The 19,764-nt window shown below is 36.7% G+C and overlaps 1 protein-coding gene and 1 long non-coding RNA gene across 2 annotated transcripts; one reads left to right on the top strand and one right to left on the bottom strand.

Annotated features, from left to right (window-relative positions):
• Positions 1–273: 273 nt before the first annotated feature.
• Positions 274–11,011, top strand: MGP (matrix Gla protein). The gene is made up of 5 exons (XM_083366649.1): positions 274–368; positions 5,124–5,261; positions 6,808–6,843; positions 9,295–9,376; positions 10,532–11,011. The coding sequence occupies exons 2-5, from the start codon at positions 5,201–5,203 to the stop codon at positions 10,668–10,670; spliced, it is 318 nt and encodes a 105-aa protein (XP_083222775.1). The 5' UTR covers positions 274–368; positions 5,124–5,200; the 3' UTR covers positions 10,671–11,011.
• Positions 11,012–18,946: 7,935 nt separating this feature from the next.
• LOC310642840 lies at positions 18,947–19,561 on the bottom strand. The gene is made up of 2 exons (XR_014492970.1): positions 19,480–19,561; positions 18,947–19,056 (listed from the first exon to the last, which is right to left on the bottom strand). It is a non-coding gene; the product is annotated as an uncharacterized lncRNA (long non-coding RNA).
• Between the last annotated feature and the right edge of the window lie 203 nt (positions 19,562–19,764).

Below are 19,764 nucleotides of genomic sequence, written 5' to 3' on the forward strand. Positions count from 1 at the left end.
TCAGCGAATCCCTGTATAAAAGTGTGGTTTGCTTTCAAGATCTCTAGTCAAGGTCCCTGTGTAGTTTAGATGCAGCCACACTGCCCCCAAGGTGTGGCTTTGATTTCCATGCGCAACTAGCATTTGTTGTCCCACCCCCTCACTCTCCTGGTTTCATTTCCTGAGGTTTCTGATTTCCTGAGTGAGGGATGGAAATATTCAGAAAAGAGGGTGGCAGTCTGCATGGAGAAAGGGAGGGAGGGGTCACTTATCATAAATAAAAAGGTCTCCACTTTAGCAGTGTAGAGTGTAGGAACATTGGGAGAAGAGAACTTGCCACATCAGAAAAAGTCCCATATAACAGAAGCAGCACAGACCGTTATATTACAGTGAGTATGCAGAGCCTAATTAACATCTGTGCACCAGTTAATTGCAAATGAAATAGCAAAAAAGAAAGAAGAAGGTCTCTATATTACAATATTGTGATTTTGAATAATTTCAACAGGATGAATTCCAAAGGACTCCCTTTTGCTGTAATAAAATGCAGGGTTGTTAGTACAAGTAGGTTTGCTAGAAGTAATACTAGAAATATTGGTTTATAATTGTAACAGGAGAGAAAATGATGAAATGAGAGTGGATCTGAATGTTTTAAATGTGCAAATGATATCTATGATAGCACAACTTTTCATTTTCAAATAAAATTTCCTAGGTTTTATTTGAGCCTCAGAATTGAATGATATATTGCTTAGAATTAGGATAAGGAAGCTGTGACTCTAATACTGTAGCTGAACTACAACTCCCAGGATACTTTAAAATTTGAAGCATGTTGAGTAGGTTGGATGAGAAGTGTAATTCAGCAGTAAGGAAGGTAAGTGTTATAAGTTGCTTAAAATGAAAAATGATTTAATATTAGCACATAAAAATTAAGGCTTCTTCATTTTTTTAAAAGAACATAGTTTAATTTTCATTAAAATATTTGATTAATATTCATTAAAATATTTGATTTATTAAAATATTTCAATAAAATATTTCATATTTCCCAAATCATCTTTAACATCTCATTTTAAAAAAAATAGTAAGCTGCCTATAATTAGTCAGGTAATTTTAATGAACACTATTAAGATATATTTCCATTAATTATAAATGAAACTTGAATATAGCATCATTTTGGCAAAGAATTTTGTAAATAATAATTGTAAACCAGAACCAATAACAACTCCAAAGCATTGCTTATCGAAGTTAATGAAAATGATGATACAAGCTCATGTGGATCAAAACAGATTTTTCTCTGAAAATTTATCCTGATTTACTAAACTTTACATTATTTGCTTTGGGAAGTATTAGGCATGCTGTGAGAAACATGCTTAAAATAAAAATATGGTGTTTAAAAGCCCATGCATATTTCTATACATTTCACAATAAGCACGATGATGGATGGATGGGTGGACGGACAATCTGAGAGGAAGAAAAGTTCAGATAAATCACAGATGGTGGTGTGGTGAGCCTATTTTCTCTCCAAGCATGTCTTGATAACTTCCTCTGAAAGCAAAGATCTGAATAACTCTCCTGTTTGCAAAGAACTCTCCACCACTCTGTGGCTTCTGAAACTTCTCTGAGCCTCCTTGTTCTCTCCCATTCAAAACTCTTCCAATAGCATTGTTTGCCTCTGGACTGCTCCCACCCACCCATTACAGTCCTTCTCAGCAGGAGGTCAGGAGAGACCCACATAGATGCCAGGTTAGTTGTGATACACAGTCAACTCATAAAAATCCGTATAGGTAATGTGGAATATAAAGAAGTCCTTACCAAGGCAAGTTAATATTTTAAAGGACATTTTTGCTGTTTTAATCTTGGAGATGCAGAAGGAGTGGAAGGGAAACCGGCTGCAGAAACTTGGAGGACTGTAGGGTGTCATGGGCTAATGGCTACCTTGATTGCTCTGGTTGGCTGTCTGAGTTGCTCAACAAGCAAGCAAGAGATTGCTGGTCTCAGTGTGATTTTATAAGCAATTTGAAATATTTAGTAGTTTGGGGATTATGGGGAAAGGTAAGAAATATTCTTCCATTCTTATTTACCAGGAATTTTGAAAGTTATGTACTGGAATTCTGTACACCTTTCTTCATACACATCCCTATTCATTTCAAGGGGGAATATGGCCTTGAAAGAAGGTAATTTGGGGAAAAACATTGCATATGGATAGGTTATATTCTGGATATATGAACACATACATTTTTATTCACACACAGTTTGAAAGCCTTCATTGCCACTAACTTTGAAAATTCTGAGAATACTTTCTAGATAGTCAAGGCAAAATTGGTCTGTTGTTTTATTTCCTTGTTCTTTTATTTTACAGCTCTTCTAGGCTGCGTTACTCGTAACAAACTCTGGGCAAGGAATGCCGAGTCCAGCTCCATTCATGAGTTTATTTTATGTTATATACCTCACTATCCACAATAATGATTATGGGGAAGTAGCTGTTAAGTTCCTTTTATTGCATTTTTAAAGAGCTGTGAAATAATAGTGGCTTGGCAAAATGCTACAGCAGATGATCCTTGTTGGAAGAGGGTTGCAAGAACCAAGATGATGTGAAACTTCTCACAAATAGGAAACCAGAAATAGAAATGGGTAGAAGTACAACAAATGACTGAAACCTGGTTGGAAATTCACTATTAATATGATGGAGACATGATGATGCCATATTCACTTTATATGGAAATTGCCCTTGTGATAGTTCTGCTATACCATGTCACTGTCTACAAAATCATTTAAATTTTGGTTAGGCAAGGGATTGAGAAACTATGATTTTTGGAAAAATTGTGAATTGATGTCAAGAATCAAGATTTAGCAAATAATTAAACACTGTTTGATTGTGCTTATTGTAGAAATCTATATGACTCATAATTGGTCACATTTTTATAGTACAGCATGGCAAGCCACTGACTTCTGCCAAAGATAGCAGTTAAAGAAATCACAGTGTTCCTTGCATAATTTATTTACTATATAGTGCAGACTGGAATTCTGATTTCTTTCTTTGAAATATACCAGGTCTTTGATTGCAAGAACAAACCTTGATGTTTTTCTCTGGTTTTTAAAAAGGGAACCAGTCAGAGATCCTAGTTCACAAATCACGATGACATGATAACCAAAGAAAGAGATTCTATGGGTTACATAGTAATTCTGCCTAACCAAGATCTCTGATGCTAAATCCTTCCCTCTGAAGCATAATCCACATCTTCCCTAGCAGTTTGTTTACTTCTATATAGACATACTTTCAGCACTGCACACTTCCCAATGCCTTTCTTCCCCATATTTCCAATTCTGTTTCTCTTGCCACTTTTTAAAAATCTTCCATTACTTTTCTTTTGTTTCTTTAATTATTAGTTTCATTGCATAGTAGAGAAAAGCTTTATTGCTACAGAGAGTGTACAGAGTAGGACTTCGGAATAGTACACTGAACCTGCCTCTAAGGTATGGAGCCCTGGACCTGGGATGGCTTTGCTCCTGTGGAATATTTTTTAGGATGGGAAAGAAGCTAAGATAAATGTTTGCGTTTTAGCCAGCAAACAAAAAGCAGAAAGGATTTTGTGCCCTTAAGTGAACCTTCTTTGTTACCAAAAGAAGATCGCCTCCTTACACTTGTATTTTGAATATATTATATGAGCAATAGTTATTGTTGCTTTTGTGGTATTTAGATTGGCTCTCCAAAATATAGTAAAACTGTGTTTGGGCTGACTAAAATGGAAAGTCACATCCTTGACTGACTCTACACACACACAGACACACACAGAGAGAAACACACACACACACACACACACACACACACACACACACACAGAGAGAGAGAGAGAGAGAGAGAGAGAGAGAGATACAGACAAATACCATCAGAACATAAAACAAATCTATTAGACAGAACATTATAGTAAAACATTTTCTTAGGAACTAATTTTCCTTGAGGGAGGGGAATTTTCTCTTGGCCTCCACATTGCCAGTAGTTCTGTGGAGAAGATATAAGCTTATCAACTTTGTGTTTAGATAATATTGTAAAGTGGAAGACATTGGAATTTTAAGATTCACTTTGTGGACAACCAGAAATTTAATTGTAATTATATAAAAATAAAAGGGGTGGGGCAATAATGGATGTGTCTTCCAATCTGCCTCAATAAGTCAATCGAACCTACTCTTAATCAGTTTTTGGGGTTCATCAATGTTTTTGTTGTGCCAAATCCAGAGCCCATGTTGCATAAGCCCTATAATATTAAAAAGGGCTTCATTTGCCTTCTTGGGCATATCCCAAACCCAACGTGATTGTGTTACTAGGTAAATGAGTTCTAGAAAAGTACGAAGAAAAGTAACAGTTGAAAGTAACACTGAATTTTCCAAGATGATATCATAAGCCTTGTTAATTTTGAGAGAATGAATGTTATGGAAATATGTTCCTTGGGATTTGGGGAACTGCAATCCAACACTTCTGGAGGGGGTCAACTATTGTTATTGATGGAATATGGTAAGGACAGGAAAATCAATAGTCCACAATAGTTTCTTGATGTTGGGCTTTGTCTGGCATTTTAGTGACTTGTTGAGGGAAGGACTCCAAAAGTGCTAAGTGGGAGCAGGGCAAACATATAAACTTGGACAAAAATATAAACTTGATTTGATTTCATCTAATGTATTAAGTTATATGGTTATTCTTCAGTCATGTATTTAATAATATTCAGCTTCTGTAGCAATCTTGTGGGGAGGGATTTCCTCTGTGGACTGCTTTCTAGGTTTTCAGGGGAGAGACAAGGCCTTGGAGCCTTCAACTGTGCCCTTCTGACTCAGAAAATTAAGCATTCTCTTTTGGAGAAGCCTAATCCTGCCCCCCCCCCCCATTGGCCTGAGTTAAACTCTGGAATTCTACCCCATATCCAGCATTTTTGAACATGCAGAGTTAGTATCTCACCTTCATTTGAAATGTGAAGCCCTCCCTCTACAGAAAGGGAGGGAAACAAAAAAGCCCACTCCCACCAGAGGCTGATTAAACCCTCTAGGAGGATATTTTATAACAGCTTTTGAGACACCTAGTGTCAGGCACACCATTCAGCTGACTCTTGTTTTCCTACTGCTGCTTTTAAATATATATATTTAATTGCAAAATTTTTCAGGTTGCTTGGAGTTTGGGGCCAGATTCCACACAAACAGAGGGTAAGGCAGGAGCAAAAAGCAAGAGATAGACGTAAAAATGCGGACCCTCATCATCCTTGCACTTCTGGCTGTTCTCATGGCGACAGCTTTCTGCTATGGTAAGTGTTGTCTCCTAATAGTTATTATTGGGGGTTGGGGTGGCAATAGTCTATCATAGAAAGTTGATGTTCTGCACACAGTCTCATCTAATTTTATTCTCCCTTCACTGCTACTTATCCCTGTATTATATTTTTCTTCCTTAGTGCCCTTTTCCCAGTACTTCAGGCTAGATACTTCCTGTCCCGTTCTCAGTTGGAGCTGTTTGTCCATTTAATACAATCATCCCTTTCTGTCCTTAATCCCTAGTAATTCCATCTGTGTTTTCAGCTAAGTTAATTTATAAATAAACTGTATGCTTGGAAAATTGTAAAATGCAATTTGCAGAAAATGTGTAAGTTTTTTTTTGTTGTTTAGCTGAATTTTAGCTGTGATGAAAAGAGTCTTAGAGTCAATTTGGAGAACTTGATAAGCATATTCTGATAATCCAGTGTTGGAAGAAAAACCTATCCTGCAGAGATATTCCAAATGTTTCCTTCTGAAGTTTTAGAGATGGCCAGAATATTCAACAGATATCAATTAAATAGGTAGATAGATAATTTTTGATATTTAGATGGATAAATGCATAGATTTTCATTATACAATGTAATATTTTGGTTCTTAGCTCCATTTACCTGCAGCGTCTAAAGAAACACATGTTTTTTCAAATGGTTTATATTTGTCTTGCTAAAATAATTTTTGCCCTGTTGACCTTTTGTTGTTAATGTAGCAGGGTCTCCCTTTACCCATTCTTCTTGTGGCACAAGAATGACGCAATCTAGCCTGATATGAAACATGATACATAAAATTCTGTAAAAATGGTCAAGCTGTAATAATTAGATATGATTGATTTCAGTTTGGGCTACATTAGCTTTTTTGGTGTCTTTCATGTCTACAATGTCTTAATGTTTTATTAAAGTTGGACAAGATTTTATAAAATTGCCTAATTGTGAAAATAATAGTATTTGGTTTGTGTTATCATAGTATATTTATTTTTAGAATTATGGTGCATTTTATAAAAATAATGTAATAGATGAATGGTTTTTCCATTTTGAACTGTCTGAATAAAGGTACTGTAATATTTTAATGTACTTGTATATATTTAGAAATCACAAAATAAGAACTATGCTTTTAGGCATTGTTCGCTTCAGTAGATAAACTAAAGCATGAGTTTGTTTTTTGGTGGACTATATATTATGCTAATACACCTTAATTATCACCCAAATTCACATATTCTTATAGCTCCAATATCATGTCACAATTACACTATATAGTACTATTCATCAATCCATTTGATTGATAAATTAATTATACCTATATTTATGTTATTACAACATCCACTAATACAAATAGATTTAAAAAATAACAGTTGATTCTACAAGTGGCTGAATCTATTAAGTGCCCAAAGCTGAGAATGAAACTTATGTATCAACTAACCCGAGAGGATATCTTAATTAGACATCTTTAGAAACAGATTTTGGAACTAAATAAATTTTTGACCTGGTTTAAATGTTTGCATTCTTATAGTATTGTAATTGAATAAGCCACTTTCACTTTATTTTCTTATAGAGTCTCATGAGAGCATCGAATCACACGAATTTACAAGTAAGAAATTGTGGTATATGTTACCTGACTTAGTGGTTCCTGAAATGTTTGGTTTTGGCAGGGAATCTGAAGTGATCTCTTATTGTCACTTAAAAAGTAAACCAGGGTGTTTTTTCCAGCCAGTTGAAGGAACACAACCATATCCTTTCCCCATGGCTTCAGTCTATCCAAACAGCCCACTCAGATTCCCCCATGCTTTCTTTTCCCATTTGTTCTCTTATCATCCAAGCTTGTGATACTCTCAGGGAGCCAAGTGATTGCAAGTTAACATCATTAACCGTTTATTAGAAAACAAGCTAAGAATAGCATCTGTCATAGAAAGAGTGGCAAGAAATAAAATAAATAATTTTTCCAGAGTGAAAGCCAAGTCTGACACGTCATCCACAGTGGGAAAACACTGCAGGAAGCCCTGCTTATCTATGCCTATAGAAAGGCCTCCCAGGACTGTATCCAGTGAACTTAATTTCAATGAAGCATTTTAAAGATTGGATTTTTCAATTCTTAACCAACAGGAGATGGGGGGGAATGGTAGGCTCATTGGAAGAATTACAAACAGGGAGAATATTTTAAAAATGGAGACATTTTAATCCTATAACACAGATATTCAATGTGTAATGTATTTTTACAAGCAACTTTGTCAAAAGATACTGAAAAGAGATCTTTGTTGAAAAAACTCTTGTAAACCCGTTTAGATCCAAAATTCATTTTTATCCATAATCAGTCCAAAGGAAGCTACTTTTACAGCAACATAAAACTTATTTTCAGTTTTTAAAATTACATACCAATCTTTAGGATGTCCTTGGGGATTTTGCCAGTTTAATATTCCGTTTGTCTCCCAGGCACCTCCTTGGAACAAGTTAATATTATGGATTATATCAAGGGGTGGTCTTCTTCCCCCAAATACTTTTTTGTTCTCCACTGTCCCCTTCTTTAAGCAGAAAACTGGATTTTTCTGTGCCAAGGGAAGTAAAAAGCAATCATTCTCTACCTTTTTCTGCACAAATAATAGGGCACAGTTAAGAATGAGAGGTGAAAATAGAGAATAAGTTCCATTATTCCCAATTTCTCCTTTAGGCAATGAGGAAGGGCTACTGAAGATGAAAGGAAAATGAAGACATATTTTTCTTCTCAGTCCTAAAGAGTTATCTACACACAACACAAGTCTATTAAAATATCTGGCCTCTTTTGCATCTGGCTTCTTCCTGCTTTTCTTTTTCTTTTAAATAAAGAACCTTGCCATGTAATACAATAAATGGTAGCAAAGTCAGTTTAGATCCCAAAGTAACTTATTTGTCAATATTCTCATTCAGAATCTTACCATCAAGGTGATCATAGAATATTGTCATGAAAGATTAATGACTGCTGATCTCTCTCAACTGGAGAGAGATCTGATTGTTACTGAAATGCCTTAAATCTGATTGTTACTGAAATGCCTTAAATACTGGAACTATTTCAAAACATTGGAGAAGTAAATGAGAAAAATAATCCAGGGGAGATGGAAAGTTAAGAAATAAGAAAAATAAATAAATAATTGTGCTTCATGTTCTGGAGATAGCAAGTTACTAGAAAATCAGAACATAAGAACTTTACATAAACCTTACACACATACTGACAACAAAAGGAAAGGATGAAACTTGAAGAATAAAATTTAGGGCATGGGAAATATTAAGTGAAAAGTTTATCTCAACTCTATATTTTGCTCAAATGCAGGGTCAAAAACCTGAAAGGTTTCTTGTTCTTGTGTTCCGCTTGTTGGCTTCCCAAAGCATCAGAAAGTTGGACTAGATAGATCTTTGCTTTCATTCATCTGGACTCTTGCATTCTTATGTACAGGATTTGCACTAAAATAAACAATCCACCCTCAAATATTTTGTGTAGGCGGGGTGAATGAGTTGGAAACTTCCATGGAAAATCATGCAACAGAGAAGCCATTTGTTTTTATTAATAACAGAAGGCCTGCACTAAACAGAAGACAATGATAGGTGTGGCTATCTCTATCTATGAGCCTTGGTGGAGCAGTGGGCTAATGCCTCCTTAAGTAACACCAGCTGCCTGCAATTAGTGCAGGTTCGAGTCCCACCAGGCTCAAGGTTGACTCAGCCTTCCATCCTTCCGAGGTAGGTAAAATGAGGACCCAGATTGTTGGGGGAAATTAAGCTGACTTTGTAATAATGCTGCTTGGGTGTGTGTGTGAAAGCCCTAATAAGCAGGCATACACATAGAATGAAGGCTACTGCTAAGCTTGTAAGCCGCCCTGAGTCTTCGGAGAAGGGCGGGATATAAATGGAATTAAAATAAAAAAAAAATATCTCATACGTGAAAGGCAATGTCAAAAGAAAATGAGTACAGCGTGGATGGGGTGGTGGTACACAGAGCTGTTATCTTTTGATTCATATATTCTGATTATGATATATATCAGCAAGTATTAACTACTTATCTCTTTCCCACCAGGTCCTTTCCTTAATAGAAGGTATGCCAACATCTTTATGAGACCCCCACCAGACAACAGGAGAAACCTTTATTGGCACGAAAGGTATGCTTCACTAAAATTCAGGATCATTCAGAACAAATGGGAAAATTCATCATCCTGGTGTCTTGATGCTGGCTCCCAGCTTTTATCATCCAAATCAATTATGGGAACTGAACTCAGATTATGTGAGTCTTGCTTAATAAGACTTGCTTTGAGGGAAAAAACCTCTTTTCCTCAAAGAATGCTGACTTTCATTTGGAACAAGTCATGGGAAGAAAATATCCAGAAATGTTTACTGTTGATACACATGTATCCTGTGCATAGCTGAGAACCACTAGGAGCCAAAGTACAACAGCCACACTGTACAATGTTCGGGAGTCACAGGTTGGCATAGTCAATCAGTTCTGCAATTTCCCAATAATCCTATTCTCATCATTGCATTTAGCTCTCTTATCCTTTATTCTTTTTCTAGTGCCATTTCTTCATTAGTGACTTGCCTCTTCTTAACAGCATCATCCAGCCAGTATTAGAGTGATATAAAACCTGTAGGACCATGCTAGGCAGCCAATTGCTGGTTAGAGGCTATGCGTTTTTATTTTATTTTAGTTTGAATGGAGATCAACACTATTTTATTTTATTTATTTTATTTTGGTTTGATGGACATCAACACTGTGGTCATGATATACAATTGGGAAAGATAGTTCCCACAGATACCTTCTTCTCTGGTTTTCTGTCAAATGTTGACAACTTAGTTTCTGAGAGTTCCAGAAAATACACAGACTGTCTTTGATATAACTTATTGGCTGTGACTGCCCACCCTATTCTAATTTAGACATGGGAAATTTGATACCTTCCAGATATTGTTGAATATCCAGCTTCTCTGGCTGTTGGCTACCTAGGTGTGGCTCATGGCTTCAACATTTAGTTGCTCTGAAGCCAATTCACAAGTTTGTTTTTAATGGGTAGATTCTACTCACAGAGATTTTAGCTGTTACTTTGGGAAACATCTGCCCTGTTTTAGAATCCTGAAAAGATTATTAAAATGTTTTCTATGGTAAAATATGTCAATAAAACTGGAGATCATTTAAAATATGCATGGCACAGGAAGAAAAGTAGGGTAAGTCAGTACTTAATTGCTTGCCAAAGATTCACAGGCAATTTCCCTCCACTCTGTCCCCAATCTGCTCTTTCATCATCTTCTCCTGCTTCTGTGGACAGGATCCGGGAACGTAGGAAGACTACCCAGGAACTCCAACGGGAGGAATGTGAAGATTATAGTCCCTGTGAACGTTATGCTATGCGCCATGGCTATGTTGCTGCCTACAAACGGTTCTTTGGGCAGAGGAGAGGAGAGTGAAAACATTACATTCCCAGGGCCTGGAGCCTGGAGCCTGGATTTTGTAGCTCTTTGAAATGTATTGTTGCTTCTTAACTGTATATTATTCCACCTCTTGCTTCATTCTTTTGTAGCCAGTGATTTCTAGTATCTGTTAATTAGCACAATGCTGATGTAATGGTGGTTGGGCAGAGAAGGGACGCAGGTTTTCTTATGAAATAAACAATATGGTTTGTTCATGAGTTTTTTTATGTGCTATTTGTATGAAGGTGCATATTTGTACACACTTATTTAGAATTTAATATATCTAATAAAATACTTTGTGTTGTATTTTAGAATATTTATTAATGAAATAAAGGAGTCAACAGCACAATATCTTCATGATGCTCTAAAATATCTAGGACAGTCTCTAAATTTTAAGTGTATTTTTTTAAGTGTAATATTAGGTGAAATCTCAGAAGATAAGCAAATTTCCACACAAGTACTCAGTGTTCCTTCAGGGTTCTTACATGAGATTGTGCAAGGATTTGGAGTTGGGAAAGAAAGTCAAAATCTCACAGGACTGATGATCTCAGATCAAATGGTCTGGTTTTGTTGCTGTGCCTTTGAATCAGTATTGACTCCTAGCAACTGTTTTGTCTGATCCCTGAAGTTTTAGGCATCCTAGATTTTTATTATTGTTTTGACTGTCCTGAAAACTTTCTGATCTTATTATATACCAATACTAATAGATATTGATTTTTACAACTTTTTCCAGGCATTACAGTATGTTAGTGATTATTGCCACAACCTTAAATGTTTCCATGATTAATTGCCCTTAGCTTTCAATTGTCATGGTTCCGATAGATGAAACCTATCAAAAGAACTTCAAGGCAAGAATTCTTCCTCAAAGAACATTTTATTCAGGAAACAAAGTATCGGCACTACATAGTTAAACCCCCAAACTAGATAACAAATTCCAGTTCCCACCCCCAATAAGCTGTCATAAATCACATTCTCCAATTAGCCTGAAACGCCTGTTTTCTCTTCAGCTCCTCAGCCCCCCAAAACATTATCAGTTCGTCCTTGAGTTTCCACAAAGCAGCGTTATTATTATTATGGCTAGCTGAGCTCCAGCATTCATCTGAACCCCCCTTCCGCACATGATCTCTAAATAGAAGAAAAAGCATGTTAAAAGCAAAGCGAAAATGGCTATGATTTTCATCAGTTGTCAGAGCGGGAACATCCAATGTTTACAGTGTTTACATCAATATGGTATTAAAAGGCAGCCCCCTGAAATTAAATGCATTAATTCTTGAAAGTATCCAGATAGGTATGACCAAAGAGATATAATGTTGTTTGTTTCACATTCCAAATCAAACAATGAGATTAATCATCCCCATCTTTAAGATTGCATAAGCCACCCAGGGACACATTCATTTACATAATATACCATGCTGATGTAGTATGTTTATTAGTGTAAAAGAAATGGTTACAGTACCAAAGCTGGCACCAGTCATTAGTGATTAGGTTAATATATTTGCAGCCCACTTCTATCCACTGCAATTTGAATTCTTTCCTTCAGTTCAACTCAGTTTATTGTCATAGACCAGTATAGGTGATCAACAAAACAAAGTTTAAGATAGGAGTTAAAATACATTTGTAAAACAACCCAATTAACATCTATAAGTGAAGTCCAGGATGCAGCCTATATTAAATCATAATGTAAAAACTAATATATTAAATACTATAACTTGTAAAATTAATATCTAAAACTATTAGTATCAACAAAGTTATAATATATAAAATTTAAATGAATTATAGTTACAAAGAATGCATTGTGGAAGATTGGTTCATCAGGGTGCGATGGATCTTCCATGCTGCTGCACAAAATGTAGCTACATGCGCTGTAACAAATAGTACTTCATTTACAAGCAGCATCTGGGCATAGGTAAAATCTGGGCAGCTACGATATTTACTAAACAGAGGTAGTATGAATCTGGTTCAGATGTGTCCATGAAAGCAGCAATGAAGAATAACACTTCTATTAATACCAATAAAAGGGGGGAGTAAAGAAGATAATAGAAGGATAAATAATAAAGCTACAGCCATACTATATGGGTAGTATGACAGCACTGAGAAATTAGGTGTTCAGCAGAGTGATGGCACAAGGGAAAAAAACTGTCCCTGTGTCTAGTTGTTTTGTCCTGCAATGCCCTATAGTGCTGTCTCAAGGCGAGGAGTTGAAACAGTTTATGTCCAGGTTGTGAGGAGTCCTTAGATATCTTCTCAGCACTCCTTTGACTTTTGCAATATACAGGTCTGCTATGGAAAACAGGCTGGCTGTAATTGCTCTTTCTGCAGTCTTAACTATCTGTTGGGGTCTGTACCTGTTCTGTTTCTTACCAGTCAGTTACAGAAGTAAAAATGACAGACTCAATAATTCCTCAGTAAAACTGTGTCAATAGCTGTTGGGGCTGTCTAAACTTCCTGAGTTGACACAGGAAGAATATTCTTTGTCATATCTTTTTAATGATGGTTCTAATATTAAGTGTCCATTTCAAGAAGTTAAGCTTTAATCAAAGGTTCATAGAAGTTAGCCATATTTTGACTCCACTTTTATCATACTTGTCTCTAGTTGATATGTGAGTTTGAGACACTGCAAGGTATCTACAGAGCCACTCTGATAAATTTGTTTATATCCTCTCCAGGGGGGTGAAACATGAAGCTGGAGGGAGGACAACTACCGTCCCATAAAGGAGTTGGGCTAGGATTTTTTCTTCAAAGAGGGCTATCTCAAAACACACAGGAGTTTTTACACTTGTTAAATATATGCACTATTCCAATATTTAGTCTTAATCTATGGTGGGTTCTTTAGCAAATAACAAAAACATATACAGTAGAAGCAAGGTAACATAGACAAATCAGCAAAATGAGTGCTATGAAATAGTTAATTTATTATGAAGCATATTAGACTACCTGCATTAGTATTGCCCTTACGATCTCTCTCTCTCTCTTTTTTTTTTCTCTTTCTCTCCCTCTCCCTCCCCCCCCCCCCTCATTCACCATTGGTAGGACTGGCAGAGACTGTTCATAAACAGGTAGGGTTTTTGCAGCATTTAATAAAAAGTACTTATTCAAAATGTTTTGTGCAGACTGTTCTGTAAATATATAATATGGAAAAGCATATTATTATCATGAGATAGCTGATGCAGACCAGTTAATAGCTGACATGAAAAGCAACTGCAATCTGTCCACATACTTTCATAACATACCATGTATTTGGCACCAATAGAAGAGATTAGAAGATTTGCAATTGATGTAAATATTATGAATAGAGTGTGGGTTGTGTTGTGGCCAACATTCCAGCAATACAGTTGTTGAATACATTTGGAGCAAAACATTTTTATTCTTTGTCCTCAGAGAAATCATTAAATCCTTGTATGCTGATTGTTATGCACTGGGCTTGTGGTGATACACCACATGCGTTGCTGGAGCAGCCAACGGCTCTCCAGCAATCCAGACTGGCTGTCTCCGGTCCTGAAATTGGCTAGCCCCAGGCGGCAAGAGTGGGTTCAAACACATTGGCTGCCGCCTAGGGGCTAGACTATATATTGTGGCTGGTTGCAGCCCAAGTTTCAGTACAGTTCCAGCAAGAATAAAGTATGAGTTATCCTGTACTCAGCCTCGTGTCGTCATTCCTGCACCTAAGAGCCCACGACTTAACATTGATATAGCACTAGTGTGACTTTTGAATAATGTATGGTATGTATGCGACATGAACCTTTCAGCAACCTTCATGGATTTATCAGAAGAAAAGCAGCTGTAAAAAGGGCATGATGCCAATTCCATAAGAGGATTACACTGCTGAATACACCGCGTCAGCAAAGAAGCATATATCCAAAACTGTTCAAAAATTGTGAACTACATCAGGAGCAGGGAACCTATAGTATGCATGGCCAACATTGAGGAATGCTACCATTTGTAATTCAGCAACATCTATAAGGCAACAGGTTCCTCATCCCTAGTCTACATGAGCCATCTCCACCTGCTAAAATGTTTCCACAGGAAGATTATATTACAAGAGAATTCCAACTTCTTACTTCTCTGTCCACATGTATTTTGGTCCTCTTTAATCTAACTTCACTTTAGGTTTCATTTTGGTCTAAAGAACAGGCGAGAATATTCTTATTTTTAGTACAAAAAGAAGTAAAATTGGACAAAGGATTATAAAAATTTCAGACTTAAAAAAACCCTAAATGGTATGGTCGACATCTTGTGGCTAAACCTGATATTACAATTTGTTATTGCCTAAAAGAGACTTGGCTTGAAGCCCAGACTATATATAGATAAGACTGGAACCTTGACAGCTGTGTTCTATACTCAGTGACAAAATTATTTTCATTTTCTAATTGTAAAGCTTTTAACACTCTACTAAGAGAACATGGATGAAGATCAGGAACAGATTCTCTTTATGTTGAAAGCAATTTATGAAACTATTCTTATAGCTACTGATGAAATAAGAAGCTATAGAAAAGAACAACATGTCAACCTAGATATACGAACCAAAACTTTGATTACTACTAAAAAAATAACTACACAGAATGTAATAGAAGAAGTGGAACAATTAAATACTATGATAGAAGATTCAATTGACCAATAAACCCAGTTAATGGAAAACCCAGAAAAGAGACTGAGAACATGGAAAATGGAAAAGACTTTCTATATAAACCAGAAGAAACCTGAGGATCAAGAAGAAGAATAGACTGAAGGGAAGATAAACATTTCAGGACAACTACATCGAGATGGAAAAATAGAGACAATTTGTTAGTCCTTCCAAAAAAATGGCAACCGGATGGCCTTTTCTACTTCAAACAATATGTATAATAATACAGGGAGATCTATTTCATGACTTAAAAGCACGGACATGGAAGGCGAGTTGGCAAAGAAAGAAAGCTAGAATAAGGCTGAAGAAAATTGGGGTTTTGACTTATTAGTGAGGATTACAAGATGTGTACTTTGAATACTATATTTTGTTATGAGCCGAGATAAAGAAAATTTTGGTCATTTAAAACTTGGAAGTATAAGTACAGTGAGAGACTACTGTCTGAGTATTGCTGGGGAAAGAGGTAGGCTTTTGATGGACCTCACTTCCTTTCAGATTGTAGTCTAAGGGGGTGGAAGTGAAGGTGGAGACTTCAGTCCAAGAATCTTGCTTTTTAATGGAAGGTCAGTTGCTAGTTATTTCCCAGGATTTAATGCTAGAGGGAAGTACTGATTTGATATGTATTGTGAGGATTTGACAAAGAGAAGAGAGGTTTATTAGGTGTATTTAGACCAGAGGTCCTCAACTCCCAGACCATGGACTGGTACTGGTCTATGGCCGGTTAGGAGCCAGGCTGCACAGCTGGAGGTGAATGGTGGTTGAACAAGTGAAACCGAAGCCACCCACTGCCATCCATGGAAAAATTGTTTTCCATGAAACCGGTCCCTCATACCAAAAAAAGGTGTGGGACCACCATTTTAGACAAAGTTCAGGATATCTTCTAAGGTATAATATTGAAATAATCTGTGCTGAAAATTTGAGGAAATACAATCCTGATCAATTTTGGGGGCCTCTTAGAAATGTGTCATACCATGGTATATAGCTAGGCTTTTTGGCAGTATGGGGGACCTAAGGGCTATTTCTCTCCTCTTTGACATGCCTGGCAAGTGATGCTGGTGGACTCTTTGACCTATGCATGTCTCACAGCATCTTACCTTATCTTCTCTACTGTTTCACATACATACTTATGCATACAACTGTTGAGGTAGGTTGTTCAGAGTTTTGGTGTATGGACCTATCAGTATGCTAATGATAGCTAGCTGTAATGCTAGCTAATAATCTCATCAATACCCTCTTTCTGCCAAATGTTGGTAATGGGCTAAATGAGGATAAACAAGCTGAAATAGAACAACGTTAGAAAAATTATTAGAATATTTGGAATTCATTTTTCATGTTTCTAAATCAGTTCCCTTTTCTTTAAAAGATAATATCATTTAAGGAATTGAATATGTTGCAAAATGTGAAAGATTCTTATATGCATATTTTGTATACATCTTTGTGGATTATAATATATCAGAGTGGCCTTCTTCAATCTGGGAAAGATGGGAATTGCAGTCTAACACATCTGGAAAGCATCAGGAAACTCTTCAACTTTTATCTCAAGATGAATGAAAACCCCAAATGCCCAGCATTTTCTTGTCTCTGTGCTCTGTTTCATGCAGGGTGCTATGCAATCCATCAGCCTTAATAGTTGGGTAAGATTAAGTGATTAGCTTTTCTAAAGTGGCCAAAGATTCCCTGAGCCAGCAAATGCTGGAGTGTCATTAATGCTGTTATTGTTGAATGTACTGAAATCCAACACTTAATAGAACATTTCTCAACATGAAAAAAATGTTGAAATCCTCATGTCTTCTTAGAAAAACTGCTCAAAATCCAAAGTACCAAAGGAACTAAAATGTTGTATGATCTGCAATTTGTTTCAAAATAATTAAATTTTAGTAGCATGAAACCATACAACACAAGCCTTTATTCAGTTTATCAACAGGAAATTAAGAACTGTTCCAGGCCTCATTGGCTGGTCATATGATTTCATGATTTACTTTGGCTTTAGTTTGCCTAACATAAATTGTGCTCAAGTAAGATTCAATTGTGTCTGGGTTCACAAAATTGGCTGACACAAAAGGAAATACATTATGATTTGGAACCCAATTCCAGTGGGGCTGCGGTTTTTTAAATTATTATTCTTGAGAGTCATTGGTTGGATTTGCACAATTTGCTAGTCAATAGTGGGGCAGAAATGGAGCAGTTCCAGTTCAAAAAAGATACAGTATACTTTGAGTTAAACTATCTTTGCTAGTTCTTCTAAGCCCTTTCCAATCAGTTATGGGTTGGAAGGGAGAAATTAGCTCGTTACAGGGAGAATCCTGGTAGCCCCAAATTCTGAGTGGGTGCAACATCTAAGTCAGTGTTTTACAAACTTACAACTGGAGTTCAACTTCCAGAGCTCCCCATCCAGCATGAGGTGAGATGGGTGGCACTGATCAAATCCAATCAAATCCAATCAAAACACTGATCTAAGCCAAGTCCAATGCTGTGTGCCAGATAAAACGAAGAAATGTTAGTAGCGTAAGGAAGCCTTGTTAATAATTCTGGTGCAAGTATTCTTGGGATATCAAAGATCCCATGAAGGAAATAGGTGAAAACTGTATTCCTCAAAACATTTGGTTTGGAACCAATTAGTGTGATTGTGTGCTGCCACACCCAGAAAAAAGATGGATAATTTAGTAAAATGTCATCATCATCATCATTCTAGCCATTGTCTATCCACTGCAGGTTGAAGGCCTCTTCTGCATGTTTCCAACTAATACGGTTGAGCTTTCTTTTGCCAGTTGGGCCTGCAAAATTTGGTGAGGTTGTTGCTCTATCTTGTTCTAGGTCTGTTTTGTAGACGCTTTTTATCATATGGAATCTATTCTATCGTTAAATGTATTATGCAAATAGCACCATCCTGTCATACAGTTAAGTTCTTAGTTTTAGGGTTGGTGTCCTTTATACAACAGCTATAAAATACTGTCTTTTCAATTGTGTTTTTATTTTTTCTAAATAAAGTTACATTACATATCAATATGATCTCTCTCATCTCAGATTTCTAAAAGGAAACTTGCCCTCCTCTTTAGCCCTTTCAGAAAATTCTCAATATGCTCTCTGTTTCTTCCGAAACAGAAGCTATGCAGAAGCACATGCTTCATAGAAGCTTTCTGATAGGAACTGTTTGAAAAAGATCTCCAGCTCTCAGGACCCACCAATGAATGATCTTGGTTTCCTAATCCTTACCAATTACACTATGCTGACTCCCCCCTCTCCCCAAATAATACTAAATGATACAATATATTTCAGTAAAATTATTCTCATTCACATTATTTTTTCCTCTTTCTGAAATGTTAAAACTATGAGCAATTTTTTAAAAGCATAGTTTTAAAATTTTTGGAAAGGCTATCTGAGCCATATAACATTTCTTAGGGTTAAGATTTTACCCAACAGTCAGCCTGTTAATCAATGAGCAATCCACATTGTAGTTTAAGTTGTGTTGCTCCTATCTGTTCCAATCTGTTTCTTAAACCAATTTCAGAAATTTCTGACTGGGTTGTGATGGGCTAGCAATAGACCTGGTACTCCGCAGATTATGCAAGACTTGATAGATTGTCATGTTGCTTCTTGCCCTTCTCAGCCATGCATGGACTGGTATACTGGTGCGTGCTTGTTTTTTTGGGGGGGTCCTGGAGAAAAATTCATCTATGTGGTTCCTAAGAGTCAACACCAATTTGATTGCATAATCAAATGAACCCTTGATTTCTCAAATGTTCACATAAATAAATGTCTTCCCTTTCCCCTATACCAGGGGTAGGCAACCTTGGCTCTTTTATGACTCATGAACTTCAACTCCCAGAATTCCTGAGTCAGCTATGCTGACTCAGGAATTCTGGGAGTTGAAGTCCATGAGTCATAAAAGAGCCAAGGTTGCCTACCCCTGGTGTAGACCCTAATACAGAGTATTTCATTTTTTTTGCTACAATTCTATTTCTTTTCCAGTTTCTTTCACTTCGTCATTGTAGCAAGTCATCCTTTCCCTGCAGAAAAGGACCACTGAAGCGTGGCGACGGGTAGGATTCCCTAGGTCAGGGGTAGGCAACCTTGGCTCTTTTATGACTCATGGACTTCAACTCCCAGAATTCCTGAGCCAGCAAGCTGGCTCAGGAATTCTTGGAGTTGAAGTCCATGAGTCATAAAAGAGCCAAGGTTGCCTACCCCTACCCTATACCCTTATCTCCTTTCTCTAACATATATCCTATTTATTTAGTTTTTTCTTTGATGGTTCTGTACAGTATCATTGTAATTCAGGTGCTACTATAATCAAAACAATAGGGAATACCTGTTCTTTCATTGCTATGTTCAACCAGCCCTTGGAAGAAGAGGGGTATGCAAGATCCTGCAGCCAGTTGGAGCCAGAGCAGCTACAGGAATAAAACAAACTGCTGGAGACCTTTCACTCTGAAAGGCAACAGTAGAAAACATTAGTGTTGAACTGAAGCT

This window comes from Vipera ursinii (assembly GCF_947247035.1).
Source record: "Vipera ursinii genome assembly, chromosome: 6".
NCBI lineage: Eukaryota > Metazoa > Chordata > Lepidosauria > Squamata > Viperidae > Vipera > Vipera ursinii.

Excerpts from the sequence above, each read along its gene's own strand:
- MGP (XM_083366649.1), top strand. The coding sequence starts at position 5,201 with ATGCGGACCCTCATCATCCTTGCACTTCTGGCTGTTCTCATGGCGACA. Across the intron at positions 6,844-9,294 it reads CGAATCACACGAATTTACAA|GTCCTTTCCTTAATAGAAGG; the intron begins GTAAGAAATTGT and ends CTTTCCCACCAG. Across the intron at positions 9,377-10,531 it reads AACCTTTATTGGCACGAAAG|GATCCGGGAACGTAGGAAGA; the intron begins GTATGCTTCACT and ends TTCTGTGGACAG.